At 41.0% G+C, this 24,097-nt stretch overlaps 1 protein-coding gene across 10 annotated transcripts in view; it reads right to left on the bottom strand.

Annotated features, from left to right (window-relative positions):
* Positions 1-1,094: 1,094 nt before the first annotated feature.
* Positions 1,095-24,097, bottom strand: part of SYT1 (synaptotagmin 1) — a 530,182-nt gene continuing 507,179 nt past the window's right edge. For all 10 annotated transcript variants that reach the window (XM_050935637.1, XM_050935628.1, XM_050935630.1 and 7 more), the window contains 2 exons: positions 9,441-9,574; positions 1,095-4,081 (listed from right to left, as the gene is read on the bottom strand). In XM_050935637.1, coding sequence (XP_050791594.1) covers positions 3,875-4,081; positions 9,441-9,574 — 341 coding nt within the window. In that variant the 3' untranslated portion in view covers positions 1,095-3,874. The remainder of the gene's footprint in view (positions 4,082-9,440; positions 9,575-24,097) is intronic.

Below are 24,097 nucleotides of genomic sequence, written 5' to 3'. Positions count from 1 at the left end.
CTTAGCCCTGAATGCAAATGAAATGATGTGGTGGCAGTATAACTGATAAACAAAATAATCTGGGATGTGTAAAAAATGAAAAAAAAATACAAAACCAATTTGAAAACAAGCTATACTTCTTGAACAATGAGGAGTCCAGTGGCACCTTAAAGACTAACTGATTTATTTGGGCATAAGCTTTCGTGGGTAAAAAGCTTTCGTGACTCCATGCATCTGAAGAAGTGAGTTTTTTACCCACAAAAGCTTATGCCCAAATAAATCGGTTAGTCTTTAAGGTGCCACCAGACTCCTCGTTGTTTTTGTGGATACAGACTAATACTGCTACTCCTGATACTATACTTCTTGGTGAACAGTGGTGCAATACAGAGATTGCTGCTAAAAGATATTTATCAACAATTACCACTGTGTGGGATTCAACAAAAGAGTTATCTTCTGGTCTGAGAACAGGAAAGCAATGACAGTAGGTGGAGTCCCAGAGAGTGATAAGTATTTGTAAATGTTAAATGACTGTTAAATAACTTTATAAACTTCATTTTTTACCATTCTTTTTGGAAGGAGTTACTTAAATCCTGAACCATTTCTCTGTGCTTTGTGTTGCCACTGGTCATGTTCCTCCAGATATTGCAGTCAAGTACTTCACTATTTGGAGTGGAAATTAAATAAAAAGATGAGTATTTCTTCTGATGTTTGTCACTTTAACACAAAGTCAATGGATAGAAGCCGGTTGGGTGGGCTCACTTGTTGGCTCTGTATAGAAGCTAACGCATTTCCTGAAGGGGCAGTATGAGTTCTAAATCATAATGTAGACATCAATAAACACTGAGTACTTCAAACCACTTGGGAAAACAGTACTTGAGCTGTAAAAACAATTCATTGCCCTTGACTGATGGAAAGTAATGGAAGCACATTTACAGCGTCCAGGTTTTCTTCGTAGTTAGCCCTTATATTTACAGAGACCAGGCAGCTCTTAAGTTTGAGATTTTTGGTTACTTGTCCACTTGTATCAGAGTGAAGCCAGACTGTGACTGGGCTCATAAACATTAGGGAGCAACGTCTTTTTTATTTTAAATCAAAAGAGTTGAAACACTGAGACATCAACAGGAAATAAAACATTTTTATTGAATATCTATTTATGTTATTTTAATGACAACTCTACTGGGGGATTTACTACACAAAGTGAAACAAAATATAAACCACCTCATCAAAAATGAAGGTAAAATACAGCTAAAGTTGTCAGCTCGTGGGTCACGAGCAATATGGCAGGATAAAACACCCCAAACATTTCTACAAGATACAGAGAAAACCCACATGTAGAAACACTCAAGCAGGCAGTAAATATACACAAAGGCAACTAGGATCTTTCTACAGCATCAGATTCTAATACTTTACACAGCTTTGTCAGAAAGGTACATGTGGCTTCTTTGAATATATCATCTTGGTGATATAGCAGGTTCGGTCTCTGAGAGTCATAGTACATTACAAACCAATTCTCTGGTGACATTCAGTCTGGCAGTGTAGGAAGAGAATGCATTAAGAATACCTTAACACAATGAATCGGTTCTGGCAGTTTGAACCTGCAAATTTCTTGAATGAACAACTTAAAGCTGGATATCATGAAGCTGAATACCTGTTCTTGGCTGCAACTTTGTCAACCTAGTTCCTTTCTCTGGTGGGATTTGGTCCTTTAAAAAATATTCCAGCTTGACACTTACTGTGTTCACACATTATCTCAGAATATGCCTCAGTTGTACCTTTTCCATGTTTCACGTCAAAAGAAACAACTCTAAAAATGATCACTGTTGCTATTCTTATATTTTGGAGCGGGGAGAGACTATAGTGGTTTCATTCATATCCATTTTGTGCTTCCCAATTTAATGAGAGTTGGGTTGGTTTGCTACACATGGGCTGAATTCTGTAGGGCTACACCTTATCCCTCATAAGTAAAATCTGGAGGGGCTTGGGGAATTTATTTTTCAGTATGGACTCCATTGCTCACACCCCTGTTTAGTTTAACATAATTTCAGGCTGTAGCTTTATTTTATTTTATTTAAAGAAAATCACATTTTTTGGTGTTTAGTGGTACTGAAAAGAACTAAGTCTTCAAAGCATTATAAATATATTCACAGTCCGTAAAATAAAGTCTCAAAGGATGAGATGTGAGATAAAATGTAATGCCCAAAATGACAGGATGAAATGCTATAATCTGAGATCATATGCTGTCTAGCCATGAGACAAAACTGTCTACAAATGGGGGTGTGGAGGGGAAGGGGGTGGAATGTGGAATATTGCACAGTGCTGGACAAAATGCTGTGTGGTCATCCCAATCTATATAACATCCTTGCCCAATGCATAGCGTGTCAGTTCTAAATTGGTCCATAGTAACTAGAACTGATTGTGCTATGCATTCCTTCGGCAGTGCAGTAGAAGGGAATGGCAGTATTAGTACAATATCACTACGGAATAAATTGATTGCTATCCACTGAGAAAACTACATTTCTAAGCACACACGGCAGTCACAGTGGTACACAGAGCAGTCTTTCAAGACTCTTATGGAAAGACTAATAGCTTTATAATAGTGCCATTTACTACAGAATAACATTGAAAACATTTAAAAACTCCTCCTGAAACGAGCATCTAGTATACATAAGAGGTTGCTTCAGTTTTCTTGAACTTGTGTGTTTTGTTTCACTTGTTTTTAAAGGACAAATTAAAACTTAAGTATAAATAGTATATAAAAAGGTCACTCGCTGTTCTCTTGTGGCTTACTTTGAAGTGCATTCAGAACTATGGCTAATTTTTGTCTTCTTTTGATGGGATTACAATACAGTCTGTTCACCATGAAACTTATATAATAAACATACACAGCTGTGCTTAAAAATATTCTGCATTCCTTCTAATCTGTTAGTATAATAAAATATTTTGTTACAAAGTCTAATGTGCAAACTCATTAGAATCCTAGAATGTGAAATCACAACTGGAATTCACAGTATGTTAATTTTGTATAAAGGTGATAATGGAGAGCTACTTTTTTTTTCATGGTTCTATGCAGCATTTCATTACTGCTGAAATTCCCCCCACCCCTACACAATCTCCCCCATGTTGTTGTTATGTGAAATTATCTCCCATGGAACTGCTTCCTCAATTGTCAGTGTAAAGCCATGATTTCAGTTTTTTAAATATATACAGAAAAAAATGATCTATTGGCTACGCTTCCTTGAGGTCAGCCATGGAGCTGCTCAGATCATGCTAAGTTGCCTGTGAAAAAGAAGTCTACAAAATTGGATTCACCCCTCCAAGGTGTACTGCGTAGGCATATCTTGTTATTTTAAATGGTTCACTTGAAAGCTCAGATTTAAGTTGTCCTTTAATATGTCAGTGTAACACTACTAGTGCCTTACAAGTTGGAATTTTTGCTGGAATGCAGACGATACAATAGTTACCCTATAATATATTATCAGCTCTCCTATATCTCAGTCAATTTACATAATTTAAAATAGAACATCTTATTAAAAACATCTAGATATACACAGATTAGGAAACGTTTACAACATACAAATACACAAACTAGAAATAAATTCTCAGCATACTGGTATATACAACTGTGTGATACAATAAATAATTTCTGTCATGCTCTATCTACACATCATATTGCTTAAAAGAAGAGTAGATCTGGGGGCAGTGGTGAAATGAAAGGCCTTTAGAGGGCTCTCTACATTTAAAGTTGTGCAAATTAAAACAGGATTTTAAGTACCACTCATCTGTGTTATGGACGCATGGCTGAAAATGAAAGGACCCATATTACTGAGGTATTTACAGATACTGGCTAAAGAGCACTATGTGGGCAAATGCAGAAAGGCTTCTTTTGTTTTTTTGTTTACTTCTTGACTGCAAGCATGGCGTCTACCTCTTCCTCAACCTGTAAGGTGTGCCACTGTGCAATGGGTCGCCTGGGGTTGGCCAGCATGTCTGACCAGTGTCGTAGCTCTGCTCCAGTGCTGTTGTAGCCCACAAAGACTTTCCCGATAGCATCATTCTTGCCAATCTTGTCATAGTCCAAAACAGTCACAACAACTTGTACTTTCTAAAAGGAGACAAGAAAGAGCAATGAGCAAGACCTGCAGGTAAATACAGTACAGAACTGGAATTCAGAGCTTGTGGCTGAGAAGGGGGAGGGTGGATAGCACAATAAGTCGTAGCAGATTCCCAATGATATGAGAATTCAAAGTCTGAAATAATACGTAGCAAACTACTATGAATGAAATCAAGATCAAAACGGCCATGTCAATTGATTGGTATGGAAGAGATCTTCTGTTATGGCTACGGAATGCGCAGTGCAGCTCAAGAGGTGGCATACACCAGTGTTCTTGTGCTCCCCAGATCGTGGACACACAGCCAGTGTGTAGGGTGTGTAGGGTGGCTCCTCCAAGAGGGCTGCACCCTGGGTCTATATTCATTGATATCAAGATAAGATGATGTAGCTCCTGTTTCTGCATGTTTGAAGACATGGACATTAGAAAGATTCTAAAAGAAAGCAGTGGTTGGCTGAAAGGAACCATGTGAGTAGGGACTGGGTGTGTGTGAAGTAAAATATGATAGCCAGGTATGGGCATACTTTTTTTTTTTAGCCCACTATGAAATACATCTTCAAAACCACATGCAAATTTTTATTATCTTAATCAGCTCCGATAGGAAAAAAGACTGCAAAAGTATAACCTTCTGGAGAAGAAACCCACCCACAGAGCAAAACCACAGCTGTTTATTCTCTTCTTTTTATTTGGGCTTCTGATGTGAAATCCCAAACGAACAGAATGACATAGGAGTCAGAGTCCTATTGTTTTTTGCAGGCAGCAACAGAGCATGTGAAATGACTACTGTGCACTTTCTTTTTCCATGGAATGGGCTTCTGCAGGCACCTTGGAAGTCAATAATAATGCTACCTAGCTCTTATATAGTGAACTTCATCAGCAAACCTTAAAGTGCATTATAAAGGAGGTAAGCATCATTATCCTCATTTCACAGATGGGCAAGTCATTGCCCCCTCTCTGTGCCTCAGTTTCTCCAAGGTTGGTCAGTGGCTGAGCTGGGAATAGAAGCCAGGACACCAAAGCAGGACAACAAACAGCACGTTCCAGGAAAGCTACTGTAGGTGGATCCTGAGCCAAAGTCCCTCCCACAGCTTTCTTCTAATCAAATTTCTTATTCAAATAGGTTCTGAGGCAATATTTTAAGAAAAAAACTAACAGCGTAACTTGTGTTTTTTGTGGAAAGATGATTAGACTGGCATAGGCTTGTCAGGCTAACTTGAGATGTGAATCTAAAGGTGTTGACGCTGGTGTAACTTATATCCTCCCTACTGTGTAAATTACACCCACAAACTCAGAGGATCAGATTCAGAAGTGTAACTTACAATTTCTTAGACTCGTCTCCTTGTTAGTTGCACTTTGTGTTCCAGGCCTCTTTTCTAGTCCTCCAGCATGTTAGTGACAGCAATGTAGACTCAGGAGACCAAATTCAGAGTTGTTACATAAGGGTGTAAATTACATTTAGGTGCATGAGAGAGTCTAAGACAAGTCAGGCTAATGTAATCTACATGCTGAGGAGGATGGGATGAGATTGGATATTACACCGTTTTATGTATTGCCTCCCATATGGCCCAGTCTAAGTGAATCTCAGGGTATCTATGTTGTGCATCAGTAAGTGCGTGTATACTCATTTGGTCCTTATTATTTGTCTGAATAGCACAAACATAACATATTCCCCTAGCATCTGAGATGAAACAGCCTCAGGCTGATTTAACTTAACTGTATACACTTTCCCTTCGAGACTTTCATTTTAAAAGATGAATGTATGCCTGTTTTCCTGACTCTGCTTCATGATATTATAAATGTACCCAGCTTCTGGATTCATGATAGACTGGGATTTGTTTCTACAGGTAGGTTTTATGAATTGTGGGAAAACGTAATTTACAAAGATAAATATTTTTAGTGCCAAGGGGTCCATCATCCTTTTATTCTAAAAAGGCCAGATCCTGCAGTCCTTACTTGCAGTAGTAGTTCCACTACTATTAATGGGATTACTCCTGTGAGTAAAGGCTTCAAGAGCTGAGTCATAATGACTCTTTACAGCCCCTTTCCATGAGAGAGTGCACAAATCAATGAGCCAGAGGAGGATATGAGAGCTCCAGGCATGTAAGTATTTACATAATCATTTATGGCAAAAGTGCCCATCAAACTCAGACTCTCTTCGCCAAGACCATTCATGATAAAATGCAATATCCTTCATGCTTCTATTTCTAGAAGCCAGAATGATGTCTTACAACATAATGTTGCTTGCAGTGTATTTGCTTTTATTGTCAATGATCATCCTAAAAGGACATTTATGTATTAGAGCAGGGTATGATCATTGCCCTAAAGTGTATTGGCTTTATCTTAATGTAAGACTGTTTAAAATTCTTATTATGGTACAAAATAAAATGCCTGATGTTACTGGGAACCATTAGCCTAATGACTAGTGGAATTTTTTTTTTTTATTGTCATACCCCCAAGGTTGGACACAGTACAAACAGTGTTGTGGCCTTGAGAGGGTGGGAATGGAGGGCTCTAAGGATTGATCATGAAATGAGTTTCATCTTTTGGTCACTGGTTCAAATCTGCATGGCTTAATTAGTGACTGAAAATCATTGCCATCTGGTGGCTGATTGGTGGCCTATTTAAAATGTAGGTTTCAGTGCAAATGTCTGTGAATATTGCTATAAAAGACCATTAATAGCAATAAGCACCTGCATTAGCAACCTCAGCAGAGTGGCCAGAGTGGGCATGGAGACTGAACTATTCTTTCACACTCAGAGGCTAACAGTTGAACACTTGCAGAACAGAATGGGGTAGCTGCCTATTTTGCACTTGTCCTGTGTAGGATTTCACACTCCAGTGGGGTCGATTCAGCACTTTTAAGATAGCAGTTCACTAAAGTCTTTTTTTAAAAAACTCTGTGCTCCAGGATCACCTCTCTCTGTTGCACAATTCTGTGTGCACGTATAGCTGCAGACTGTTCACAAATACAAAAATCTGAATTTATGATGAGGTTGTTGAAAGACATTATTTGTATCCTGTTTTACGGTCCACATTGGTGCTGCTAACAAGCTGTTTCTACTCGTTTTGACAACTCTGCTTTGCCTCCATGATCCCTTTCTTTGCTCTCTAATGATCTTGGACCTGGTATGACCATTATTCCATTACCTGACATGTTAGTGGAAGTTTACCTGAGCAAATGTTACACTTGAAGTACCAAAGGTCACAGCAACATTTACAGTATTCATTTAAATAATGTTTAAATATGTTTTTCTATAAATGGAAGTAACATAGCCACAACTTACCTTTGAAACTAGTTTCTTATAACAAACACCTAAATACAGTGACTTATGATATTGGTCCCCGATTACACATTTTTGAATTGAGACTTCCTGATGAGGGAACCAGTAATAAAACCATTCTAACAGAACCACAAGAAAGTTAAATTTGAAACAATTAAACATGACAGGTAAAATGTTCAAATGTACCTAAGTCCAATTTTCATAAGTGACTTAGGCCAGGATCCTCAAAGATATTTAGGCCCATTGATTTCAAAGAGGGCTAGGTGCCTAAATACCTTTGAAAATCAGGGCCTTGGACACTTATGCTCCCAAGAGCCATTTTCAAAAGCATGTAAGTGAGTTAGGTGCCTAATTCCCATTAATTTTTTTATATTTAGGTGCCTGAATACTGAGATATTTAGATAAATCTAGCTACTAAATCACTTTTGAAAATGGGACTTAGCTGCTTTTGAATTTTTTCTTGGTCTGTCAGTTAACTTACTTGTGTTTAAGCATTTTATTCCAAACAACAGGAACTATAACTGCCAGGGCTGGATTAACCTGTTGTGGGCCCGGCGCCAAACATATTTGTGGGCCCCCATGGAGGCAATGGAGCATGGCACTGGGAGGTTAGTCCCCGGAGTAAGAGGCCAGCCAGAGGCAATGGGGCATAGCATGGCAAGGGAGACCCTGCTCCTCCCAATACGAGGGCACTATTTACAAAGCGGCAGTTGCCAGACACACAGTGGCCTGCCTGGCTCTGTGCTGCCAGCATGCGCCTTCCCCTAAGGGGTGGGCCTATGCCACACCACACTGCCCCCTCCCCCTATGCCCCCCCAAATCCCTATGGCCAGAGGCCACCCGGACCCACTATGCCCAGCACCCCCAGCTCCACCCACAAATGTACAGTGCCCTGCACAACACCACCCCTGCCCTCAGCCCTACCACAACTGCCAAGCACCCCCCCACAGAACCATTACTACCTAGTGCCCCAACACACACTGATTCTCTCTGCCCCTTCACAGCCTAGCACCCCCCAATGCTCCCCACAGACCCATTCCCCCAAGCCCTGCCACCCAGCCGCACTCACCTGCCCTGCTGGAAGGCGACTGTGTCTACTGGGCTGAGCCAGCAGCACAGCCAGGGCTGGTCCCAGGGCCGGGAATCACTTCGGCCCCTTGGGAGTGGCGCGATCAGCTAGGTCAGGGCCTGCCCAGCCAAGCCCTCTGCACTGTCTCCCCCCACGCCTGGCTGAGACTGGCCAGACTTCTGTACCAGTCCCAGGCAGCTCAGCTCCGGGGAGACAGGTGGGGGCTCACAGGGGGTGGGAAGCAGAGACTGCCCGGAGCCAGAGGTGCATTGGGGTCCAACCAGGGGGTTGAGAGGAGCAGGGGGTGGGGCCAGGGAGTGTGGAGGAGCCCTCAGCCAGCCAGTGGGCAGGCCGAGAAGTGCAAGTGGTAGGCCGGGGGAGCCAGTGGGGTCTCGGGGTGCAGTGGAAGCAGAGCAGGCCAGGACCCCTTCTGAGCATGGGCCCGACTTCATGGAGCCACTGGAGCCTTTGTACTGAAACTGCACATCACACCTCCATCCCCAGATACCACAGATATGATGAGGCTAATTAAATAATGAATATGATATGGGAAAAATGGCCAAAACTCATTTAACTCCTATCCCTATAATTTTTGTCAGTGCATTTCTTCTCTTACCACTATAAGGGAACTGGGGTAAAAATCTGGGGATTGGTCCTGCTTGGAGCAGGGGGTTGGACTAGATGACCTCCTGAGGTCCCTTCCAACCCTAATAGTCTATGATTCTATCTTCCTGTTTGGTTTTTTTTTTTTTTTTTGAATCATTGCTTCTGACCATAAAACATCAGTTATCCATTTTTCACTGATGAATCAACACTTCATAAGTTCTGTGCATGTTATCATCTCCCTCTTGAAGCAGTCACACTCATCTACCGTAAAGCGGGGCTGGCACATAGGTGCTAATGAAGGTATGCACACTTCAGAATTAACAAGGTCCCTGTTAAATATTTATGAGGGCTGAGAAATGGAATTCAGAGGAAGGGGAAAGCAGGGTTTGACATTACCTGGATTTGCTCAAAGGGTACCTCAAAGCTGAACGATTCATTGTAGTAGGGGTTCAGAGTGTTCTTTTTAATTGTTGTCTTTTTCTTCTTCAGTCTCTTACCATTCTGCATCAGATGGATTTTCACATAGGGATCTGAATAATTACAATGAAAAAGCGTAGTTAAGAAATGCTAATCATATTAATGTGTATTGCAGGGGTAGTCAACAGGTGGACTGCGGGCCAAATCCAGACCACCAGATGCTTTTGAATGGACCTGAAATCTTTGTATTTACTTATAATTATTATTTATTTATTATTTTCTCTGGAGTCTGGACCTTGATTATTCCCTGACCAAGAAATGTGGACCTTCACAAAAAATAACTGACTACCCCAGTACAGAGTAATCTCTGAAATGGCTATTAGGTGAAAAATTAGACATGCTCATAGCAAACAATGGTCATTTAAACAAAGTTTGTATTTACATTGGATGAAATCTGATCAAGTGCTATATCTGGCATTTAAATACAAGCTGTACTAAATAAGGTACATATCAGTTCTTGTTATATCCACTTATGCACAAGTCCAAGGAGGAGGTAAATCCCAACCTCACTCTGCTCCATGGTATATTATTCCTCTCTCTCATATCAGCATAATCTCTTTAGTCCAAGGACTGTTACATGTTTGTACAGAGTCTAGCACAATAGGACCCCTTTCACTGAAACTGGCATTTAGCACTACTAGAACACAGAGAATAATGATCTGGGAAGCCAGTCCCAGCCACTCTAACTCTGCATAATAGTTCTATCCCAATCTCCCCACACATGCTGGTCTTCTTGCTCCCCCGAACTCCCATGTGCACTGGGTTTGATTGTTGTAGAAGCAGCCAGATTACATAATGGTAGGGGACTACTGCGCTCTTTGCAGACACATACATATATAACTAAGTGTTGTTACTCTCTACTGCATTCTCATTGTTCATGAGTTTGTATGAGTACTGGTGGCCAGACGTAAGGAACAGATTTATCACCTAATCACAGATTCCTTGCACAAGCTCAACTCCCAGTGAAGTTACTGCTTTGAAATGACATCTTGGCGGCTAGAACTTCAGTTGAAATTGTGCCTGCTTAGGACATGTGCAACCGAGTGCTTAGTGGATCCTTTTTCTCATTCAGAGAATAGACTTACTGGACCTAGTTCTCCTCTTGTACCAGTGTAAATCAGGAGTAACTTGTTTTACACCCATACACCATTAAAGCACTGAGGTAGAGAGAATCAGGCTCTGTCATAGTATAATTCCCAAATCTGAACCTTAGTGTCCAAAATATGGGTACTAGCATGAATTCCCCTAAGCTTAATTACCAGCTTAGATTCTGTAGCACTGCCACCAATCAGGAATTTCAGGGCCTGATACCCTCTGGTCCCCCCAAACCCTTCCCTGGGGGACCCCCAAGACCCAGATTCCTTGAGTCTCAAAACAAAGGGAAATAAACCATTTCCCTTCCCCCTCCTTTCTTTCTCCCAGCTCCTTCCCACCCTGGGTACACTACGAGACCACCGTGATTCAATTCCTTGAATCCCCACCCAAAAGGAATGTTCCCTTCCCCCTCCCTTCTTGCCCGGAGAGAGATAGAGAGATAAACGGAGAGAGCAGGTTTTTCTTCCCTCCTCCCTTTCCTTTCTCCCACCAATTCCCTGGTGAGTGCAGACTCCCTTCCCTGGAGTCTTACAAAAGATAACCCAAAAAAATCAATTAGGTTCTAAAAAAGAGGAAAACTTCAATAAAGAAGGAAGAAACATAAAAATTGTCTCTGTAATCAAGATGGTAAATATACAGGGTTTTTTAGCTTATAGACAATAGAAAGAAGCTTTCTCCAGCAGAAACACAATTTAAGCTGCTTCCAGCAAGTACACATCTGCAAATAAAGAAAAACAAGTTAAAAGACTATGACCGCCTTTGTACTTACTTACTATTCTGAATAGATAAGAGACTGTAGCAGGGAGATTGGCAGAAACCTGGTTGCACCTCCAGTCCCGTCCAGGACCCAGAGAGAACAAAGCCAAACCCAAAAAAACACACAAAGGCTTCCCTCCACATGAGATTTGAAAGTATCTTGTTTCCTGATTGGTCCTCTGGTCAGGTGTTGCAGGTCACTGTTTGTTAACCCTTTACAGGTGAAAGAGACATTAACCCTTAGCTATCTGTTTATGACAGGCTCACTGTCTGTAACATCCTGTATATTACTGCAGCCACGACTTCACCAACAACCTTTGTGGCTTTAGACAACAATTCTGCAATGTAAGCCACAAGGAAGCCTCCCCTAGGGCAAAACAACAGGATCTGTGCCAAATGCCTACTAGCTGGAAGTCACTCTTGGCATATCTTGCATGAAGGTTTTTATTAAATTATTTCTGTCAAAGAGAGCATATCTCCCTTCCGTGAAAGCAGGTGAGGGGGAGGGAAACCAGTGAATGCTTTGTTGTTAAATTTCCTTATCTTTACTATGAGTACACAATCTTTCAGGACTGTCCAATAGAATCAGTGCCTGAAGAATCTGGGAATAATTGCAACCTCCTACAATAAGGAAGTATTGTGTGAAAAGCTTTAAAACTCTCCTGGCTTTTTCTCAGTAGAAGAGTTATTGCCCCTGCAGCCTGAACACTGGGTTTAGCACCAGTGCTTTTAGGGATTTGATGGTGTAAAGCAGATGGTTCTCTGCTCCTAAAGAAGTGGTCTAGATTGTCGGTTTTGCTAAGGCTCCATGTTGAGTGTAAAGCTGGTTTGAAATAAAAGACCATTTCAGCATCAGTACTGGTTGGAAAACAGTGTTAAAGAAAATCACAGACGCAAAGGACTAGTTTCACAGAGACTTAGGAGCCTAAATGCCACTAACCACTGGCCTACAGCATCACTTTCTCTCACTCTCTCTCTGGCCCAATACATATTTAACGGCTCGGTTTGAAAAAGAAAGGTTGAGAGAGACCCCAGCCCAGAATATCTGAGTGGTTGGGGCACTCTCATGAGAGGTGGGAGAGCCAAGTTCAAATTTCTTTTTCACAGGAGGCAGAGGAGTGATTTGAACATGGGTCTCCCACCGCCTGGGTGAGTGCTCTAACCACTGGGAAAAAGATTATAAGGGGATGGGAGGGAGGGCCAAGGCATCAGCTGCCACCACCACAGCAGCAGCAGCACCAATGTTGTCTCTTTCAAAAACCCTCTGAAGTGCCAACTCCAGTAAAGGGTTAATGGCTGTGAATCTGGGCAGAGGCAGGATCTTCCCTCCAGTCTAAATTTAGGCACTTAAATCACTCAGAGGGCTGGTTTAGGCCACACGCCTCTCTCAGCATTCCTTAGCATTAGCAGCTTTCTGCTCAGCTTGCTGGGCTCTGTGAATCTCATTCTTATGCTCAAAGGAAAAAGATCAGGAGTCCTTGTGGCACCTTAGAGACTAACACATTTATTTGAGCATAAGCTTTCGTGGGCCACAGCCCACTTCATCGGATGCATGCAGTGGAAAATACAGTAGGAAGATAGATATACACAGAGGAAATCTAACTCTCCCCAGACATGGTACAGGGAGCCTAAGTGCCTAACTTGGGCCTATGGATCCGCTAGGCAGCAAGCCACCAAAATGGTGAAGTGGCCCATTAACACATCTGTAGTCATAGGACAAAGAGGGGTTTAGTGAGTTATACATTGTTATGATTTATTACAACAATCTGTAACCCATTAATGCCTTTTTTTGTCCTTGGACTACAGGATGTTAATCACTTCACCTTCATTGGTCTCTTAGATTACGTGCTAACTATTTATGCTAAACAATCTGTTCCACCTTGTATTTAGTTGTGACGCTCTGAGGTCTGGTTTACACGACAGACCTATATCAATATTGCTCCGGGGTGTGAAAAATCCACACTCCTGAGTGATGTAGTTATACCAACCTAACCCCCGCGTGTAGATCACGTCTATGTTGGCGGGAGAGCTTCTCCCGCCAACATAGCTATCACCTCTCAGGGAGGTGGATTAACAATGTAGATGAGAAAGCTCTCTCCAGCTGGCATAGAGCATCTTCACTAAAGTGCTACAGTGGCGCAACTACGCTAATGCAGTGTTTTAAATGCAGACATGCCCCAAGTACCTTTCCTAGATCTGAAGTAGACTTCTGTGTAGTTTGATAGCTTGTCTCTTTCACCACTAGAGATTGGTCCAATGAAAGATACAACTTTTCCCAACTTGTCTGTCTAATATCTTGGGACCAACACATTTATAACAACACTGCATGTAACCTGTAGTAGCCATTCACCTCAGAAAGCTGCAATCTGCTACAGTGAAGTGTGGTGTTAGAACTGAAACTAATAATAAAATTTCAACCAGTAAGGTGAACATAAGAAATAAGAACGGCCATACTGGGTCAGACCAAAGGTCCATCTAGCCCAGTATCCTGTCTTCTGACAGCGGCCAGTGCCAGGTGCCCCAGAGGGAATGAACAGAATAGGTAAACATCAAGTGATCCATTCTGTCTCTCATTCTCAGCTTCTGGAAAACAGAGGATAGGGACTCCATTGCTGCCCATCCTGGCTAATACCCACTGATGGTTATTACTTTGTTGTTTCCCTCCCTTATTATAGCCAAAAAAATTACCTGACTTCATTACATAATTCAACAACTTTTATAACTACTAGCAAAGAAAGATTGTATTACACATTTATGATTAAAAATATTTCCTTTACATTGTGGATTATCCCTCTAGAGCAAAGCATGACAAAGAATATGTAAGGATTTAAAGGAAAGGATTTTTCAATTAAAAAAATAAAATAAAGATATCCCTTTTAAAAAGAGTCTTTCTTCCACAAACTAACAGAAGCAAACCATTGCAAGAACACAGGATAACAGAGTAAAAATAATGATGATAGACTGTTCTTTTATCTGAAAAGTCACAGAAAAATACTGCAAGTGATTTTCAGTGATAAAGCTCAGTGAGGACAGCTATACTTTCTAGTTTTACCAAAGGCTCAATTCTGCCAGCATTTCTCATGTTGAGTGATACCTTATATGTGAATAGTCTTACTAAGTAATGTGCTATTCAACATGAGTAAGGGTGATAGACCTGACCACAATGGACAAAAGTTGTACAGCATGAATATAGCCACAACTCACAAGGCAGAGTGAACTTCTTTGAATCAACTTTAATGGTTTACCTAGATCAAACTGAGACAAGGGCCCAGATTACCTCCACAATGAGGGGATCCTCTGTTGTGTATCTCCCCAGGTCCATGTGAAAAAGGAAGGACTGTATGTGTGGAACTTACAGGTACTCCTCTGATAGGGCTCCCTGGGGCATAGGACTGGCCAAGCTCCCCTGCTAACTTCATATTAAGATGACTGTGAGATTAAATAGTAGTTGCTTCTACTTCATTTGCTCTCTCATTAACATTTTATTCACAAATGCAAAAAAGCTGTAAAAATCATCACTCAAATTGTGCATCATGGGTTTTACAAAAATATCTCACGGGAGGCTAAGGCGGCAGCTTTTAAAGCATTGGGGTGCCAACCTGACATCCTTTGCTTTGTTGAAGTTTACCGTAAAAATGTCAGGGTGTTATTTAAAGGAAAACTAAAAGATCTGTGCTTCCTCTGAAATGGAAGTTGAAGTAGTGTCAACTAGGCGGTAAACACACTTATTGATTTTAGAGACAGTGCTACTAAAATACCAGAATCATTCTGCTAAAACTAATACCCAGATCACCACCACTTTGTGGACTGGGTGTACTTAATTTGTTAGATAATAAAAAAACAGTAATGTATTTGACGTTCAAGCGAAAATAATGTGTATCTCAGAAAATGGCACGTTTCAGTCAATCACCTGTGTCAGCAACATCTAAATTTCAAGATCAAGATAGAGTCTGTAAAGTGCAACAGAACAGAGATGAAAATATTCTGACAAACAAAATATGGAGCTGGAGAGCCTTTGTCTGTGGATTTTAAGATGAAAATCAAGTTGTAGGTGATTAGTCTTAAATGAAAAATCAGTATTATTTTCCTTCGGAAAGAACAGAATTTACAGAACACATGAATTTCCAATTGGTGAAACAAATTCTCTTCAGCACAGCAATGTCAATAAAGCAGCCAGATACGAATGGTATTACTACAAGGGTTTATTTTGAACACAAACATAAAAATAGTGCTCATCTTTGATAAATATTTGTCAGGACTCTGTTCTGTGGCAATCTAATCAAAGTATGAAAAGCTAGCAGATAGAAAGTTGACAAATTTGGAAACTGCGGTAGGTGAAAACATTGGAAATTAATTACAAGAGTGACGTGTGATTGTTTAAAAAAATAAATAAATCTGCACAGCTCTGAGTGGAGATCAGAAAAAAAAAAAACCCAAGCCCCCAAATTCTGTAACGCTTGATTGAGCCAGCATGCTCATTAATAGAGGAATAACCCAGCCAGACTAATCTAGTAATAAATGCAGTTGCATAATCATAACATTTCACATGACAAAATAATATGTCAGATGATACTTGGCAATTAAAATTGGTAATTGGGCAGAAACATAGGGTTAGAATTGCCTACAGTCAATTTTTGTTTATGAAGTTCAGGGTGCTAATTAGCACATTACACCTTTAAGGAGAAACGCTGATCAAAACTGATGACAAAGCAGTACCACAGAATGCCAAGTGTTCAGTACAGTTTCCATTTTAGGGAACAGAATGAACTGTTGAGAACAGCCCAGAAATGCATCCAATAAAGTCAAATTTGGAAATGCATGTTTTATACATGGATCTCAAAACGTATTTGGACTAAAGATGATTTGAAGGGTAAAGCTATAATGAGAAAGATATCAGCGGGCTAGAATTGCTCTCTCCCGGCTGCCACTGCACAGAGAGATGGAGAAGATTTGTACCAAAGGTTGAAGCAAGAAGGGCAATGGAATCAATACAGCACCATTCTATGCTGAGCCTGCTGCAACTCCTCCTTGCAACTACTGTGCAGACACGGCTTTGTGGCGATGGGAGGACAGCATGGGGAAGAGCTCCTTGCCTGCTCTACGCAGCAAACATATTGAATTTCTATGGCAATTGTACTGGGGTTAATGCTGTTAGTCTACCCTATGCTGTCTCCTGCCTTTGGAAGAGGTGGGGCAGGGGTTTGGTTGGGGGTGGCAGAAACAGCATAGCTCCTGAGAAAGGAGCACAGCAGGGCAAGCCCTCCATGTGGCGTCCTCACCATGGCTGGATTTTCCCCTGGATCTTGGGACATCCTTTCTCCTTGGGCACACAATCCCCTCCATTGTGAGAGAGTCAGTATGATGCTTGTGGCTTTCAAGCCATGGATAATTTGCCTTAACTTTTCTCCTCTGTGTATTTGTGTGTGGGAGGAGATAATTAAGGCCTCAGAGCTAACCTCTAAAGAGTGTTGAGTGATCCTTGGAACTGGAAGAAAAGCCAGAAGGCGAAAGATTGAACTCTCTGGGGAAGCAGCAATATATGGCACAAAGGCTAAGAATCAGTACAAATACTAGGCTGAATTCTAGATTTCATAAAAGTTATGATTTATACTCTAACTCATGCTACTGTGCCTTCTACATGCCTCCACAAATGAGCAAGATGTAGTGTTATCTTTTAAAAGCAACTGACATCTCAAGGAAAACACTGAAAAACCTTGTATTTAGAAACAATTCCCTTGGCATAAAATATAATTGTTTTTTTTTCTTGCCAACAATATTTGCATTAAAATGGGATTGCTGAGTCCTTGGAGTTTATTTGGTGTTTATTCCTCAGCCATTATTAAGATTTCTTTGATTGGGACATCATCACAATTTCCATAACAGCATAACTCACTTGAGGGTTATGAGAAAGATCTTGAGATGTGCCGAGTATCTTCTGGGTTCAGCTGGGGGTGGGAAAGGATGGGCTGCAAAAGTCCATTTTAGCACTCTGATTCTGCAGTGATTTCTGAGCCACCCATGGCCTCAGCAATACAGAGCAGCCTTTAAACCCAGCCTAACCAGCATGCTGGATATTCTGCTACATGGGAGAATTCCTGAAAGCTGGCCTTATGCCACCCCAGGGAATAGTGGCCATGGCCAGGGCAAAGAGTCATTGATAAGGTTAGTCTATGGCTGCCAGAACACCCCTTGAGCATCATATGCAACTGGGTGTAAAATAGAGCAGCCTTGGAATTTGTTGTCCATAAGGTCTATATTTTTACATATCTTGACTGACTCTTACTTCTTTACATATCTTTAAATAAGCCCCTCTAAAGGAAGAGCTCACAGAGTGGTGAATTTTGAGATGAAGCATTTTATAAATGTGGTTTCAGTAAAATCAAACAGCTTTCTCACAGAAACAGCAACTTTTTCGATAGCAAGGACTTTTTTATACCTCACGGAATTCACATTTATGGGCTACATTCACAAAAAGACTTAGATGCCTAAATGCCTCTTCAGGTGTCTAAATCCCAGATTTGGGGTTCACAGGGATTCACAAACCACCTGCTCAGCTGCTGCTAACCCCTCTAAACTTGCTTGGTGCCTACATTTTTGCAGTAGAAGTTTTCTGGGCACCTATGTTTCTGCCTCTCAGCATGTATACAGCAGCCCCTTACAATGTATCCAGATGCATAAGCCTCAGTGCAATGCACAAACAAGGGGAAAAGAGGTGTCCCTCTGTCTAACTCGTCTCTGGGGTCTGATCTGGTAAGCATGCTCAGACCTCATCTACTGAAGCAAGCGCCTATAGGTGAGCTTGCACAAAATGGCTGATGGGGTGGAAGAGGAGGAGGGGAAAGCTGTTGAAGTTGTTCCACTGTGAATAAATAATGAAAGAATCATTGCACCAGAGGCAGAGAGTGAAAGCACAGGAAGGTGTGCCATTCTCACTTCTGCACTGCCTTCAGAGCTAGGCTCCCAGCCAGCAGTCGCAGTGCTTCCTGCAGCTGGGGAAGATTCCCAGAAGTGGGTCTGACCCGACCCCGAGAGCCACCCCTGCAAGAGAAAAGGAAGTTCTGTCCCTCTCCAGCCTGGCCAGGATTAGCAGCTGGAGCCCGGCACAGGGTAGGAGCTCTCGCTTGGGGAGCCCCAGCCCTGCCCCTCCCCTACAATAGCCAGATATCACTGGGGAGATCCGATTTCATGGTCCATGATGTGTTTTTCATGGCTGTGAATTTGGTAGGGCCCTACTCATATCAATCTATCCCATAGCTCAGAGCACTCACTTGAGGGGTGGTAGATCCCTGTCAGAAAACCTTCTCCCTTTAGGCAGAGGGGGGGACTTGAACCAGGGATTTCCCACATCCCAGGTGAGTACCCCAACCACTGGACTAAAAGTTATGAGAGAGCTGCTCCTCCTCCTTTGCAAGACCAGCACAGGTACCTAACTTCAAGAGAGGGTTTGCAGCTGAGAATCCCAAACACAGTCTCTGTGCAGCCTGGACTTGGGCCTGGATCTGAAAGAGGGGTAGAGCTTAGCACACATCCCTCAGCCAGGCGTCCCTAGCTTAGTTGGGAAGCTGCCTAGCACCCTGACTTTTTGTGAAGCCCAGTCTAAGGTGTCACTCTCTCTCCTCATTCACTGAACGGAGAGCCTAGAAGCCTAACTCAAGCTTTGTGAGTTCTAGTGATTTTCTAGGCACCTAAAATTTATTCAGCATCACTAGTCTTAAATTTCTTTGTGAATCCAGCCCTATAAGTACTAACAATAGCCTCTAGGCTGCAAATGAAGTTAAAATGGGGAAAGAAGCCAAACACGATTCAAAAATAACCACCTTTCACTGTTGTACAATTAAATGAATATGAAGTTGGTCTTAAAATGCTGAATCTAGAGAATCAGAGAACATTGGGGCAAAGGAGGAAAACTGACAAAGAGCCAATGATTTACTCATCTGAGAATTTCAGGCTGAGATTGCTAACCATGGAAAGCAGACAGTAGAAACAGAATTGTTCAGAGTGGCCTGAGGACTATTTAGACAGAAGCTGAGGCTGTAATTCCAACCACAGTGGTCTCCAACCAGAATTGTACAACAAATGTTAGAACTCCAGATGGGAAAAGATGCATTATATGAAAAAAAAAATACAAAACCCCAGAACAACCCCCGCTCCCAAACTTATTTAAAAACCGCACAGCCTAGTGCTTAGGAGCCTGCGGTAAAGTTTACTGCCAAAAAATGGGCAATTGATCTGTCTCACTTTAATACTGGCAGCCATTTCAACCTAGCTACAGATATGCAAAACAAATTGTTTTAGAAAGCACAGTAAATTTGGGCTGAACTCAGCAGCAAAACATGCCTTATGTTTTAATCCTGAGCCAAAACTAAACGCCCTTCTGTAACAGTAAAGCAACTGAATCAAGCACTTTGATTACATATGAAATACCAAACTACAAAGCAGTAAACCTGTTTCCATTGCATCAGATGGGGCACCAGCTTACTCACTTCAAAGGGGGTACAGCTGCTTGTTGATCGGCCTTTAATGCAGATACAAAAATCCAGCATGTGCTTCTAGTTTGAGTAAGAAGGAGTGGTCCTTCAATTTAAGGCAACAACAATAACAACAATAGAAAGGAATGGTATTATACTTTGTGGCTATGCAAAAACACAAGCAGCGCGGGTAATCATAATCAAGCTGTAGTAGACTTGACACTAAATGATGGCAAGCATGAACTAGTGGGTATAACTCAAACCTACATATTATCTTTAATGGAATCTTTCTCAATACAGGAATCCAAATTGTGCAGCTATAAACAGCATCTCAAGGGCTTATTTCAAGCTAAAAGATTCCACACAGAGGGAAGTGGTAATCTATCAAGCTGGAACAAGAGGTTCAATGGGGTGCTGCTGAGATCGGTGCTGGGCCTGGTTTTAGTTAGTGTTTTAATGATAATGATTAATGCTATGGAAGAAGAAGGGCTAAACAGGATATTAGTTGAATTCACAGATATTATTAAATTGGGTGGTAGAGCAAATATGAGCAGGACAGAGAGAGAATACAAAGGGGCTTGGAAAGGTTAGAAATATCAGGAAGCCAATGGGAAAAAAAGATTCTAATAGAACCACAGAAATGGTTTCTTGCTGAAGCATCTGGAATACTGGGTACAGTTCTGAGCTCTCCAGAACCAGGGCAGCTATTTAACAAAGTAATTCAGAGAAAAGTAACAATATGATTAAGTGACTGGAGTGACTGACATGATGAAAGAGTAGAAGAACTAAATGTGAGCAGCCTGGCCAAACACTAAGTGGGATTATGATTTCACATGAAAGACAATGAACGGTGAGGAGAGGAATTGTTCAAGGTGTCGAAAGGGGGCATATAACTAACAGAAATGGGGATGAAAATAACTAAAGGAAGTTTTAGATTGAACACATATCAGAAAAGAAATTATTATACTAGAAGAATCTCCTCTGGAAAGTGGTTGAAGTCACACCACTTGAATCAATTAGAAATGGATGGGACAAAGCATTGTAAAGTATATATTGCTATAGGGAATAATCCTGTATTGGGACGGGCATTGTCTACGCAAAATGACTTGATAGATTTTTTTTCTCTATCTCTACCTAACTCTTGTCTACATTCCCAGAAACTACTAATTGAGACCAAAACAATGTTTCATGGTAAAAACAGCCCGGTCACTGTGAAGTAACAAGACCTGATCCAGTCCCAAACTGACCCGAGGGCAGGCAATACTTCCACTATCAGAGGATAAGAAAAGAGAATCTGAGTGACAATGTTTATCGAAAGGAAGTATATTAACAACAGCAACAAGCCCAATTAGTTTATTAGCAATTTACTGTAGCAAGAATGTACATTTCATGTGATAGTATTCTAATACTGCATCAACCTTTCAGAAGTGGTGTGCCGAGTCTTCATTTATTCACTCTAATTTAAGGTTTTGCGTGCCAGTAATACATTTGAAGAAGGTCTCTTTCTATAAGCCTGTAATATATAACTAAACTATTGTTGTATGTAAAGTAAATAAGGTTTTTACAATGTTTAAGAAACTTCATTTAAAATTAAATTAAAATGCAGAGTCCTCTGGACAGTGGCCAGGACCTTGGTAGTGAGAGTGCCACTGAAAATCAGCTCGCGTGCTGCCTTTGGCAGGCGTGCCAGAGGTTGCCTACCCCTGTACTACAGCTTTATGGAATGACAGCATATCAACATGGTTCTGCTTTTCAGCACAGGAAAAGAGAATGATACAATGTTTAAGAATAATCTCTCTCCTCCTCCCCTATCCAGAGAACTGGAAGCAACATATTTGGAAAGATGATAGAAGCAGAGAAAAAGGCTGCCCCTTATACAAACTACTGTGCTATGACTCTATTTACAAGCTACTCTTTCCTTAAATGCATCAAGCATGGTTATGACTGGATATGACATACTCCTAATAAAAAATAAGTGTGTTGAAGAAAACGCAGAGAGGACAGGGAGATGATGAAATAGGAAAGTAATGTACGAGTGATTAAAAAGTAATTTATTTTATTTTAAATTCACATCTATATAGCTACATACATTATAAAGGTAAGGAAACCAATTATTCACGCCTGAAAAATACTTTTAATTTGTATAATTTATAGGGAAAAATGTGCAAAACTACAGATTGTACAACAACTGCAGAATTTTGTTTAAAAGTCCATTGCTGCTGCTTTATTGACAATGTTTTTCTTAGTTGAGCTCAGGAAAACATGCAGTCTTTTGACATCTGATAGCATGAAAGAGACGTTTTATAATTCAAATCATTAAGTCAAAAATATCAAACCAATGACATCTAATACTGTATGAATGCTGCAGTACAGAAAGAATAAAAAACACAGTCCTGGAGTTTTCTTCTTATAGCTTCTGCAACTACAAAGACCATCAAAGAAACCTGATCTCAACACTTCACAGCTGAGTGAGAAACCAGTCCTAGCTACGTTTTATCAAAGCTGATATTTATTTTCAAGAGCCTATCATGACTTTCCTACCACATTTTATTCATCAATGGATTTATATAAAAAGGATCCTACTAACTCAGATTTTTTTCTTCTCAATCTGAAACAACTTCTTTTTTCTACCTGAGAAATTCATATTTGCATGTAGCTCAGTGACGTGGGTTCTTTTACGTGTCTGCATTTTCCTAGCAATCACAGCTTTAAGGGAAAAAATTCCAGCTCTTCAGTATATTTGAATGATTGTTGTGTTGCTTTTGTCTACCAAAATAATTAGGTCACCAACACCAGGAGAAAGTATTTGTTTAACAGACCCCTCCCTCCCAACACACACATACACACCTCTTCCCTAAGCAGCCTTTTCTGAATACACTGTGAACAGCTTTGTATTGGCTCCCCAAGGCTAACAAAACTTTTTCCCAAAAGGCAGGAGCAACCTTTAGTGGCTCAAAGCTTATATCAACAATCCTACATTTGAAACCAAAAGCAATAAGATATGGACATCTACTTCTACATTCTTATTGACAGAGGACACTTTCCCCACTCTTTGCTTCCCTGTGCAGGGGCTAGTGACAAATACCGCCTGTGTGCTTCTTGCAGCCTCCTTAAAGGGGTGAGGCACTGGAAACTGCGCCCTTTCTAGGTGTGAAAGGGGCTGTTCTGGCCCACGCTCCCTTGACACTCCTGGAGATACTGGCTCTGTCCAGACTAGGAAAAGTGGGCAAGTTTAGATAGGGCTTAGTTACCAAAAGCTAGAGAAACCCAACCTAAACTTGATCACATTTCCTAGTGCAGAACAACACCCTTATCTCTGTTTTAGTAGTTTGAGATGTTATTTAGGTTCAATTTGCAACAGCAACTTGATCTTGCCCAGTATCTCCTTCTGGGACGCAGTGCCTTGTCACATTACCATTTGTTGTGCTAAGTTGTTTATAGACACAATCTATCCCTTAATATACTAATGGAAGAGTGAAAGACAACTCACAGATGTTATTCGGAGATTAGGCTTCCAGGATTTACTGTTTTTCCCCATTGCATGATTTCTGCTTCTAAATAATATTAATGATCAGGGCCCCACTTCCTAAAAATGTCTCAGTGGAACTTTAGATTGCAACTGTGCTAACTGGTAGCAAGACATTAGCTGAACAAGAAACAAGCTGCTGTCTTCAAATCGGGGGAAAAGCAATTTTACTGTTTCACAATAAAACTAACTTCTTTCCGCTCTCCACTCAAATCTGAAACATACTGAAGGCACACTTTGAATACAAGTGCTTGCAAAGATACATCTGGGGCTTAGGTGCATCTCTTCAAGAGCTATTTGTTATTCTTCTTGAAAAGTAGCAGCCGCTAACTTATGATGTACAGTTCTCTGAACAACTGGAATGTGACTGAGTTTCAGACCTCAAAAGATACATGCAGCTGTTGAAACTGTTTGGAAGAATGAACATGTTATTTATTGTATAACACCATATGCGTGAATGGCAATTTACAGACAGGTACAAGATGAAAAAGTTTCTGTCTCAAAGACAAAAGGCCTGGAAAGTATATAAGTGCTAATATTTAAGGCAGAATGGAGAAAAAGTATTCAAGGCTATCAACAACAGTGATGAGAATACTCCAACACCAAGAACATTATTCCTGTTATCAGACAAGAGAAAAGAAGACCTGGCAAACTGCATCATTAGAAAAAGGGAGGCAGTGTTTCTGATAATGTGATCAGCAACTTGTGGGCCAATGTATCTCAGGATGCTT

The sequence above is a fragment of the Gopherus flavomarginatus genome, chromosome 1 (genome assembly GCF_025201925.1).
Source record: "Gopherus flavomarginatus isolate rGopFla2 chromosome 1, rGopFla2.mat.asm, whole genome shotgun sequence".
In the NCBI taxonomy this organism is placed as follows: Eukaryota; Metazoa; Chordata; order Testudines; family Testudinidae; genus Gopherus; species Gopherus flavomarginatus.
This window is presented reverse-complemented; position numbering and strand designations above follow the sequence as displayed.